At 32.2% G+C, this 12,415-nt stretch overlaps 1 protein-coding gene across 10 annotated transcripts in view; it reads right to left on the bottom strand.

The window, feature by feature from the left end:
• Dennd4a (DENN domain containing 4A) overlaps positions 1-12,415 on the bottom strand; it is a 126,204-nt gene that overhangs the window by 52,889 nt on the left and 60,900 nt on the right. For 9 of the 10 annotated variants that reach the window (XM_048793118.1, XM_048793117.1, XM_048793120.1 and 6 more), the window contains 6 exons: positions 11,549-11,615; positions 9,486-9,544; positions 6,993-7,137; positions 6,566-6,741; positions 3,371-3,471; positions 368-586 (listed from right to left, as the gene is read on the bottom strand). In XM_048793118.1, coding sequence (XP_048649075.1) covers positions 368-586; positions 3,371-3,471; positions 6,566-6,741; positions 6,993-7,137; positions 9,486-9,544; positions 11,549-11,615 — 767 coding nt within the window. The remainder of the gene's footprint in view (positions 1-367; positions 587-3,370; positions 3,472-6,565; positions 6,742-6,992; positions 7,138-9,485; positions 9,545-11,548; positions 11,616-12,415) is intronic. The other variant, XM_048793121.1, reaches the window with a different exon arrangement.

The raw sequence follows: 12,415 nt of genomic DNA, 5'->3' as shown, positions 1-12,415 counted from the left end.
AGAACCGAAATAAAGCAAATGAGAGCACACAAGCCTGGAGTAACTATCCCAGTAGTGCCTCTGCTTTTCCAACACTACCTGGCTGCCCTGAAAACACCAATATCTGACGACACACAGAGTGAAGTACTATATACTTAGGAGATTCTGTACTTTTCAGATAGTTTCTTCTACATACCTTGGGTTATAGTAAACATGCCAACGAAAGAACTAGTCCTTCAGATCTGGATCACCAGAGCTGGTATTCACATATTCCTCAAAAAACAGGTATGTATCTTGATAAATACAGACTATTAATTCAGAAAGCAACTGAATTATCTCAAGGCTAGGCTCAATAATCTGAAAGCTATAAGACTATGCAATCACTCACCTTGCAGGGCAAAAAGAGAGGTTGCATCTGTTGCTGTCTCAGATGGGGCTTGTGTTATTGGCCTTAAATATGCTCTATAACCTTTTAAAATAGAGGCCATGAAAAACAAAAATGCCTCTTGGATTTCCAAATCTATCATATGCAACCTCTTTCCAGAATTAAAATCATAGTCATTCATTGTTAAGTCCATTAGTCCATCTTCTCTTGGTCTTTGCTGCACTGTGAACAAACACAGTTAGTGCTTTCGCCAAACTATCAAAACCAGTGCCCATAACGGTATACTGTGTTTTCAAAAGGGCTCACGTTACTTCAACTAGTTATTTATACAACTTCATAATATATAAACCTTAAGAAAGCTTACCTTATTTTTTAGGCTCTGTTGAGTATATTTTATCTACACACACACACACACACACACACACACACACACATCATACCAATCAAATTAACTGGACACAGGGTTAAATGTAATAGCCCTCCCCACCTTTCTTTTTGTTTTCAATATATGCCTGTGGGATAAATATACAGGAATTAAAATATTAAAAAAACATCTCTTTCTTTCCCCTATCTGGTTGAATGCTATGACAACAGGTAGTAAAGTAATAACTTCACAGTAGAGAAGCCTGGTAGACATCACCATAATCAAGTATTGAAGGGAGTACCTTCATCAATAATGGGACAAACTGAAATAGTGCACAACCTGATAAACACAATGAGAGGAAGGCAGCATCACTTCTATGACATCTCTGCCAAATATGTATGACCTGCATCTATCAAAAGGACTCTCAGACAAAAACACATTATAGATCATTCTACAATGGTAAGTATATTTTTAAAAGTATCAAGAAAACGAAGAAGAAACTGAAAAACTGTTTTAATTTGTTTGTTTCTTTGATACTGGGGATGGAATCCGGGACCTCTCACATGGTAGATAAGTGCTCTATCACGAGCTCCACCCCAGCTCTGAAGAATTGTTCTATTATTTTAGTTTTTATTTATTCATTTTTATTTTTTGCAGCACTGAGAATTGAACCAGGGATACTATCACTGAGCTGCATCTCCAGTCCTTTTAATTTTTTATTTTGAGGCAGGGTCTCACTAAATTGCCCAGATTGGCTTAAAAATTGAAACCTCTTGCCTCAGCCTCCTGAGTCACTTGGATTACAGGCATGCATTACCAAGCCCAGTCTGAAAAATTGTTTTAAAGAAAAGGAAACAGAAGATACTTAAAACTAAATACAACACCTGATTTGGAACTGGATCCTTCTGCCATAGATAAAATTATGAAAATACTGGCAAAACTTGAATGTGATCTGAGGATTAGGATGGTAGTAATACTAAATTTTAATTTCCTGATTTTATTTTGAGGTGACAAAAGAATGTACCTGTTGGTAGGTAATACATTCTATTCAGATGTGATGGGTCTCTATTCTCAAAGGGTCAGGAAAAAAAATTGTATGTGATGGCTTCAAAATTTAAACATCTTTTTAAACACAAGGAATAATTAATCCTCTTAGAGAATTTTATGTAGTTCTTATTCTTTTTTTTTTAAGTACTGGGGATTGAACCCAGGGTTGGGGGAGCACTTAACCTCCAGGCCACAGGATCCTGCTGAGCTGCTTAGGGCCTCATCAAGTTGCTGAAGCCTCGAGATCCTCCTACCTCAGCCTTCTGAGCTGCTGGGATCACAGGCATGTGTCACCATACTCAACTTAGCTTTTCAAAACAAGTACAAGTACTTTTAGAGAGCAATTAGTTAGTCAACTCTTTTTATTTTGTTCCATAAGATAAAATCTTGTATTTGATGTCACTGTTTTCATATTCCAAATACTTTTGAGCTACTGTGGAATTATCTTACCAAAATTGCTTTGTAAATACTTTGTTCAACTATACTATAAGCACCTTGAATCTTTCAAGAGTGTAGGCCATTTCCTAGGTTTATTTCAATAATAAATAAATGAGAAAAAAATTACTGTCACTATTGACTACATTTCACAAAGTAAGTATTAAATTATGGACTCTGAATGGGTTATGGTTATAGTACCAAGATTGGATAAAGAATAGAAAGTTTAACTCTTCTAATCAGATAATCTAATTCTGAACTCTCAAGATTATATACATATAATTTTGGGGGGGGATGGGGCTAGCAAGTGCCAGGCCCTGGGTTCAATCCTCAGCACCACATACAAATAAATAAATAAAGGTATTGTGTCCGAACAGATAAAACATAAATATAAATAACAATAATAATAATAATTTTGGGGGGGAGAGGGGTATCAGGGATTGAACCCAGAGGCGCCTTAACCCAGACTTTTTTGAGACAGGGTCTTGCTAAGTTGTGGGGCCTTGCTAAGTTGCTGATGCTGGCTTTGAATTTGTGACCCTCTTGCTTCCTCCACTGGGATTATAGGCATGTGTCAAGGTGCCCAGCTCTTCAAAATATATTCTTACACAAGCTTTTTTACCCCGAAGTATTTCATATTCTCATTGATTTTCATTTTGATGAATTCACATTTTTGGCAAACTTCTGTCTTCAAACTATTTGAAGTAAGCACAGCATTAAGAGCCACTTGAAGATGAAAACATATGACAGCACTCATCCCTTTGAAATCATCAACGTTTTCAAATGTAGTTCAAACTATTTATTTTGGATTTTCAAAATTAACTTTCTATTCTAAGTATAAACAAAATACATAGTATAAAGAAAATATATAAGTTAAAACCCATCTTTTCATGTTATTTCAGTAATGGTAAAATTAAAGAAAACAGTCACATTAATATCCTTTTGAATTTTGATGTTTCTAATAAAATCTGGTAGATATAAAATTTAAACTTTACAAATCTCCAATTCAGCTTCTAACAAATTTTGCATCAGTGCTCATTTGCCTTAAATATTGTAAAGACACTTTCCTTTAGATAAAATAAGTATTACCCTTTTGTGAATAAGGCAGAGCAACTCCCTTTTCCAGATTAAATTATATCCTTTAATTGTTATTCACTTACATTTTGCCAACTGCTGGTGCAAATTATTCAGTGTATTCATCAGATGTTTACAGGGTTTCTTTGGAAGAATCTTCCAAGTTACATTCTTCTTGTCAGCAGTTCTGAGATTAAATGACAACAACAATATATTTGTCACACCGACTTTGGGAGATGGTATATACTTGTATATATATAAAAAAGAATAGAAAACACAGTGAATAACAATATAAAACACATACAGAATATTTAGGTTAATGAGGAAAATCTCTTAGGGTAAGTTGAGATGTTGAATATAAAAATTAATTCATATGAAGGTTGGATTATCTATTAAGTATAGCTCAAACGTTTGTAATTATATAGGTGCCAAGTATATTATACTTAAACTGGATTCGTGCTAACCATCACAAACCTGAATCTGGTGATCATTAATTAGTCTTTAATGATCATATCAGAATGCTTACACACTTCAATATTGGAAAAATCTTCCAATAAAATGTTTTTCTTATATGAGAAAAAGCACTGTATAAAACTTTCAAGGAACTTATGATACATACAGTCTATCAAAAATACTTTGGTATACTTAAATATGTAGTTTCTCAATTTCCTAAAATTATAAGTAAATATTATATCTTTCAGAAAAGAAATAATCTATAATATTAAATTACTTAAATAAAGTATAATATTAAAAATACTTTTACAAATTTAAAAGAGGATTTATGATAGAAACTGATATCTTTGTTTCTAGCACAGGCTCCTATAATTTCCTTTATTACATCTATTATAATTCAGTTCTTCTCTATAAACTATATATGGGGTATGAAATGAAAAGAGTGTAGAGCACCATAAAAGTTTTGGACCTAACTATAGCTTTGATGAGTCTACTTCTTATTTGCTAAATCTTTTTTTTCCTGTGTGTTTATTTCAAAAATTTATTTATTTATTTAGTGCCACCAGGGATTGAATCAAAGGTTTCCTCATGCATGCTCTAAGCAAGTGCTCCTTCCACTGAACTAAATCCCCAGACCATCCCTTTTTTTTTTCTTCCTAATACTGGGAATTGAATCTGGCAACATTCTACCACTAAGCTGCATCTCCAGCCCTTTTTATTTTTTGAGATAGTGTCTTACTAAATTGCTAAGTTTGGCCTCAAATTTGTGATCCTCCTGACTCGGTCTCTTTGAGTAGCTCATTTTAGAATACTTGAAAAACATAGACAAAAAAGAGAAGAAAGATAAATTGTTTAATTTACAATCACCAAATAAAAATTTAGCAAAGATGGGTAGTGAAACTTTCTGAGTATTCTTTTCTAAAAATGTTTCCTAAATTTCCCATAGAATGAAAAGGACAAATATCAGTTTGGAAACTAACAAACAAACAAAAAAAGAGTGAATGGGAAAGTTTAAGCTGACAGAGAATGATGATTTTGAAATTTACCCTATCTTTCCACAAATGGGGATAAAGATAAAAATACAGCAAGGATAAATGGCAGATGTCCTACTGTGAAGCTATTATTACATTTATAATGTCCTTCAGAGTATGGAATCTTGTGACACTAAGAACTCAATGCAGGAAACACTCCTAACATTGTTGTCTTGATGAAACTGCAAAACAGCACTCCCACTGTATGTTAGCATTCGTGGCATACATGCCTATCTCACTAGACTGGATTATGAGCAATATAAGAGAAAGGAATATATTTGGTTTGCCATTTTATTCAGTTACTAGCAAATGCAAAGTACCTTCATATCACCTGATTATATCTAATTATTATTATTTACTCATATAACTCCCTTCTCCTGCCCTTGATATTGTTACTCTAAAACATGACTGGGGAGGAGTATTTTCTCTAATATTTGAGATTTTATGTATGATAGCCTTCTATATTTCTATTCAGTGACTTCCACTTATAAGATTACTATTACATATATAGTTACCAAAAAAATAGTGGCAGGAATATAAGTTTTGAAGTCAGCCAAGTTTCAAAATACAGTTCTGACTGAATAAACTACATGCTTAAAAATATAAACTCTGATTTACTCATCTGGCAGAGGAATAAAAACTACCTCATAAAGTTCAGAGAATGAAATGGAATAACAGGCTATATATGCAACTTATGCTGGGTATGAAAGTACAAGCCTGTAATTCCAGCAACTCAGAGAGGCTGAGGTAGAAGGATCAAAAGTTTGACGCCAGCCTTAGCAACTTAGTAAGGCCCTGTCTCAAAATGAAAAAAAAGGAAAAAAGTACTGGAAATGTAGCTTAGTGGTAGAGCACACCTGGGGTTCTATCCATAGTACTGGGGGGTTGGAAAGGAAATTTTGGAAATAAATCAAAAGACTTTAAGACGAAAAGTTCTTATTTAAAAAATGGAGGGGGCTGGGAGTGCAGCTCGGTAGTAGAGCACACGCTAATCACACATGGCCCTGAGTTCAACCCCAGAAAATGAAATGGGCTAACAAAATAAATAAATAAATAAGAAAAAACCTAATTCATATCTACTCATTTAAGTGCAAAATCTATACCAGCTTTTGGGCTTAGCTGAAAGACTAACTCATAGTTATTTTAAGCATATTTTGTAGTTGCAATGTTATATCAATATTCTCTTCCCTGAATACCTTAAGTACAATTAAATGTGGGATACAAAGAAACAATAAAAAGCTATACAAATACAATCCAACAGTCACAACTTAAATATTATTCCAATAAAAAGAGAGGGAAGTTTATAAAATCCTTATATTCCTACAGTGTAGAGGTAATGAAATTACATATAAACTAAAAATTATTTTAAAACTCTAAACTATTACATTGTTTTGTATTATTATTCTGATCGTATAAGATTAGAAATAGAACTGAACTATTAATCAAGAAATACTGTTTTAATTCATTTTGTGGTTTTACCCATTCTCATTTGAAGAAAATTAAACTTTTTCAATTTCTAATCTCAATTGCCCTTCTGCTAAATTTCTAAGCAAGAATAAAACTATAATGTTCCTTAAATATTTAAAGCCTGAGGATTAAATGTATATTTTCTTTCCAATAAAACCTTCCTAATACCCTAAATCTATTGCAGCCAATTCAAAGATGGTAATTACCCCAAATACAAAGAAAATAATATATCTCAAAAGAATCCTACTTAGCAATCATAAAATATACAATTATATACATATATTTCGTAGTTGTAAATTACTAGGTGTAGAAGCACTAAAATGTACTTACTGAGAAATGGTGTTGGTATCTAGGTCAACACAACTGACATCTGGTGGAGGATCATACAGATCAAAGTATCTTGAATCAATCCCTACTATGAATGGACATGGTGCACTCAAGACATCTGCTAAAGCCAGTGGGCAGAGAGGAACATATGGGCATGGCCAGTGGAAAGGGAAAATCATCTTGGATAAACAAAGGGTAGAGGAATATTTAGCTTTTTGACGCTGAAGCATAATTTATCAGCACACATAAAAAAACTATCTTTCAAATGTTATTACCTAAAGTCTAATGCTTGACAACAAATTAAATAATTATAACTAAATATATAAATTCATTACTCTCTGAAATTTAGTTAAGCATTAAAATAGTTTCAAATTATACTAATAAATTAAGTTTCAACTAAGTTGATTGTCAATAAGAAACTGATACTCACAGACACTAATGCTTCTGTTACACTAGTAAGCACAGAAGGTCGTAAGGAATGGATGAGAATCTTATGTTCAGTTACTGCAAATACCAGTAGTGACACAGCGTTTTCAGGACCTAGATTCTGAAGTAGTGTTGAAAATTTGCCACCACTGTCAATCCAAACAAAAATGTATAATAAAAAAAATGATCCAAATGTCTTATTATCTGAAATAATGGAGGAAAATTTGAGATTAAGGTATAATTTGTATTATGTCTTTTAACTTTAAATGTGATTGCTGCTCTTACAGAGGGAAAACCCAGCTTTACAAACACACTTTGAAAACAATAGTTTTTTCTTTTTAAAAAAATTCATTCTTTTTAGATATACATGACAGTAGATTATATTTTGACATACTATATATACATGAAGTATAACATAGGATCCCATTCTTGTAGTTGAACAAAATGTGGAGTTTCATTAATCATATATTCATATATGAACATAGGAATGTTATGCCCTATTCATTTTACTGTCTTTCCTATCCCCATCTGCCCTCCCTTTCTTTCAGTCTCCTTTGTCTAATCCACTGAACTTCTTTCTATTCTCCCCACCCTAATTATTGTATGAACAATGCAGTTTTAAGAGGTTTCAAAATCATTCACTCTTTCTGCATTCTATTGAATATGAAAAATGAAAAGTTATCTGCTTCATTTTAGGTAAAACTATCTGCTTAGTAGATAGTATCCAAATAAAGAATTCAATTAGGGGCGAGGTTATGGCTCAGTGGTAGAGCACTTGCCTTGCATGTATGAGGCACTAGGTTCGATCCCCGGCACCACATAAGAAACAAACAAACAAAATAAAAGTATTGTGTCCATCTACAATTAATATATATTCAGTTAATAAAAGGGATGTTTTGATTTAAAGTAAATATTTTAGCGGAAGTCTTTGTAACATGGCACATTTATCACTGCAATCATCAGAAAAGATATGATTTATAGGTCCACCTCTCTTAAGGTAAATACATTAAAATGTGGATTTATGAATATATCATCCTACTATTGTAATGATAACAGCAAAAGGAAATCAAGAGCTACAAAGTGATGAGTCACACATATATAAAACAAATTAATAATCACAACAATAAACTTAAGACATTCAAACAAAATACTAGTTTAAAAAAGCAAATAACTCAGTAAGTCAAACAGTAGTGTGCCTATATAATGTGAAACAACTGGTTTCATTGGATTAATTCTCTTATAACAAAGCAAAACTAATAAAATTTTCTTGGAGAAATAAAAATATATATCCACAAAAACTTGCATATATTTATAGAAGCATCATACATAGTAGCCAAAAATGTGAAAACCTCCCAACTGATGAACCCATAAAATATTGTATATGCATACAAGAGTATTAGTTGGCAACAAAAGGGAATAAAGTAATAAAACATGCTGCATCATGGGTGAACCTTGGAAACATGCAAAGTGAAAGAAGCCAGAAATAAACAAAAAGGCTACATATAATTCTGTTTTTATGAAATGTTCAAAATAGGCAAATCTATTGTAAAAGAAAGTAGATGCCTGCTTGCCCAGGGCTAGATAGGGGGTATATATATATATATGTATGTGTGTGTGTGTGTGTGTGTATGTGTGTGTGTATATGTATATATGTGTGTGTGTGTGTGTGCGTGTGTGTGTGTAATGATGGCAGGAGTAAAGAAGGTTAACTGCTGAAGTGTACAGTTTCTTTTTAGAGTGATGAAAGTTCTCTAAAATTTATTATAGTGATAGCTGTAGAACTTCATCAATATAATCACTAAATTGTTTAATTGGGCAAATGTATGGTATATGAATGTTATCTCAATAAAGCTGTTACCTAAATGAAGTCCTTTGATTTACAATCATCAATATTTCTAGTTTATTTCCAGCTCAAAGTTCTAAAAAACACACGGTCACTCTGGCTAAGTGCTGGTGATGAAATAATCTGCAATTCTTACAAAATTAACATAAAAGATGGCAGCTAGTCTCCCTTAGGTATGTGTTACATAATAGCTTAATTATATTCTAACTATTTCCTACAATAAAATTACCCAGCTAATTAAACTTCAAGATACTGCAGAGAAAACACTATAATTTCTCTGAACTTTCAAAATGCTGAAACACATTTTTCCAATCTACTATTTAAGAATTATAACAACTTTTATTTGGGTTAATTTTAAAATTGCATTTGAATGTTCTTCAGAGGATAACTGAAGCTAAAAATCGTTTTATAAGCTGCAACAGTAAGTGTTCGATGACAATAAAGACACAAAGCACTAAATACTATTGTAAAAGTTTTTCTTTATCAAAAACTGTAATTCAAATATTAAGTAAAAGGAACTTAGTTAGGAAACAGTTAAATGAGAAGTATTTCCATTAACATTTTGAACTTTAGCTAGAAAGAGAATGCATATGAATATTACTTGAGCTCACACTAGATTTAGAGAACGATAAACAGAAATGAAAGTTTACTTGCCTTAGTGGAAGAGGAGAAGAAACAGGCTGACTGAGAATCAGATTATCATGTGGTGATAACTGGAAGATTTAAAATGATTTATTTAAAATAGGAAGATGAGCTTCAAAACAATATTTTCTGATAAAAACATATAAATTAATGATGTTGTCCATGAAGTTTCCAGGTTTACCAGTCTAAAAATAGTTAATATCACTCATTAAGATCCTAAAAAGTAGTCCTGACCTCTGACCCCTTCCGAGAACTTCTTATTCTGAATCCTAACTCTCTTCTTCTGACTCAACTTTTCCCTAATGTAATTTTAATAAATTTACATTACAAGACTAAATTATTCACTTAATACCATAAAAATGTGGGTCAGCAAAGTGCTATACAGAACAATTTCATAGGCTGTTTGTAAACAATTCTTCCTGGAATAAAGCTGAGCTTATTCTTTACATATTATCTAGCTAATTTTGTGCTCTAAAAGCAGAGCTGAGCAGTTTCAACAGAAATTGAATAGCCTATACAGACTAAAATGTTTAGTATAAGGTCCTTAACAGGAAAATTTTGCCAGCTTCCGCTATAAAACAAATCTTCTGTGTGTATTCAAATGGAGTGTGCTATATATACTCTGTCACTAAATACCTACAAGTAAGACAAGAAATAACATGTAGATATTCAGACTGATTTTAAGGGTCATCAAAATGATATTTTCCTAGACATCTTATCTGTATCAATATAATAATGCAACTAATTTTATCTGCATTTTCAAATTTATGCATATTTCTACAATTTTATAAATATCTATTTGATACATGGTTTCTAATATTAAATGATACCAGATTAAGGGCTGTGGTACACAGTAAAACATACATAGTGATAATACCTGAAAATATTTTCTTTATATAAATCACACCATAAATTATTAAATAAGCAGACAACTTACATTATCATGAGCACAAACAAAAAGAGGCATAGGGCTGGGGATACAGCTCAGTTGGTAGAGTGCTTGCCTCGAATGTATAAAGCCCTGGGTTCAATCCCCAGCACCACACACACACACTCACAGGCATAAACAAAAGAGAAAAGATACATTCAACTGGGAAAGAGATGGGGAAAATAATTCATAATCATTTAAAACTTCCCCATCACACCAAAGATATGGGCATTCCTTCCTACACTTCCTACAGTATATGCAAACGTATAACATTTCCATATATCCATTCTAATACTAACACTAACTTATAAAATGATTGCCAAAGGCACAAACCCTCAAATACTTAGAACAAATTTTAAGGGGAAAATCCCTTCTTGTGTGTTCAAAATGTCTACTTTCTACCTACTTTTTAAACTTTTTAATCCTTTCTGAAGGGAAAAACATTAGATGCCTGGGAGTGAGTTAATAAAATATGAAGGATTCAAACTTCAACATGAAATAGTATCTGGTTTTCTTTAGATCTCAATTTTTTCTCCACTTAAAATATTTTTATACCCAAAGGACTTAAAAACAGCCACATCAACAGCAGCACAATTTACAATAGCTAAACTGTGGAACCAACCTAGATGCCCTTCAGTAGATGAATAAATAAAAAAAAATGTGGCATATATACACAATGGAATATTACTCAGCAATAAAAGAGAATAAAATCATGGCATTTTCGGGTAAATGGATGGAGTTGGAGAAGATAATGCAAAGGGAAGTTAGCCAATCCAAAAAAAAAAACAAATGCCAAATGTTTTCTGATATAAGGAGACTGATTCACAGTGGGGTAGGCAGGGGGAACATGGGAGAAATAGATCAACTCAGGGGAGAGGGGTGCGAGGGGAAGGGAGGGGACAGAGGGTTAGAAATGATTGTGGAATGTGATGGACATCATTATCCAAAGTACATGTATGAAGACACGAATTTATATACAACCACAGATATGAAAAATTGTGCTCTTATATGTGTAATATGAATCCATTATGATTCCACTGTCATATGTAAAAAACATTTTTAAATAAATAAATAAAATCATTTTTATGTTATATTTTGATAGAGTCACTAATAAATTCACATGACACTCATATTAAGGAAATCTTACCTGAACTAAAATCCGTGGCCTCTGAGGAGATGGAAAAGGAACTTTATGCATAAAATGAGAAATATGCCTTAAAAACAAACAAAAAACCCAATTGATTCCAAAGTGAAAACTATATGCCATAAACGTTAATATGTCATTACAAGTCAAAGGTGAGTCAAATCCCTATGTCCCTACAAATCTAAAATCCCTAATATTATAAAAAGAAATGAACAATCTTCAAAAATTATGTTCCTCATTGAAACTACTTCTGCCTAAATCCAATAATTTTTCACAATAGCTGTTCATATTCAACAATATTTATCAATGTCTCAAAAGACATTTCAACTTTTACCTCTATGTGTCAATGATGTAACTATTATAAAGAACCAATTTCTTACATTTATAATATATTTTTTAGTCAATTTTTCATATTTTGGAAGTGATACAACCATTTAAAGTGCTCCAGAAAAACGAAAGTTCCAATGCTTCTCAATGATGAACACTAAATTTTCTATCAAACAAGTTTAAAATACTATTACTGACTTCGTAAGTTTTTTCCCAGAATAAAACAGATAAAAAATTAGATCAATTGGTTTTGCTTTGAACGCTATCAGAGAAAAATGGAAATTACAGTATAAAAAAATTTTGTTTTAGAAATAAGATGTTTTTTATTTTTCCTTTAAATACTATTTCAAAATTAGGTTGTTTTCAGAAGTGAGATAATTTCAAATGGATAGAGAAAACTGAAATAAATTTCATTAATTTTACAGATATGTCTTAAGTTTTTACTATGTATACAAGATACCAGCAGGGGCTGGGATGTAGCTCAGTGGTAGAACACTGGCCTAGCAAACATAAAGCCCTGCATTCAATCCCCAGCACTATAAA

The sequence above is a fragment of the Marmota marmota genome, unplaced genomic scaffold (assembly GCF_001458135.2).
Source record: "Marmota marmota marmota unplaced genomic scaffold, marMar, whole genome shotgun sequence".
Classification (NCBI taxonomy): domain Eukaryota; kingdom Metazoa; phylum Chordata; class Mammalia; order Rodentia; family Sciuridae; genus Marmota; species Marmota marmota.
Note: the sequence above shows the minus strand (reverse complement) of the source record. Positions and strands in the feature narration are given on the sequence as shown.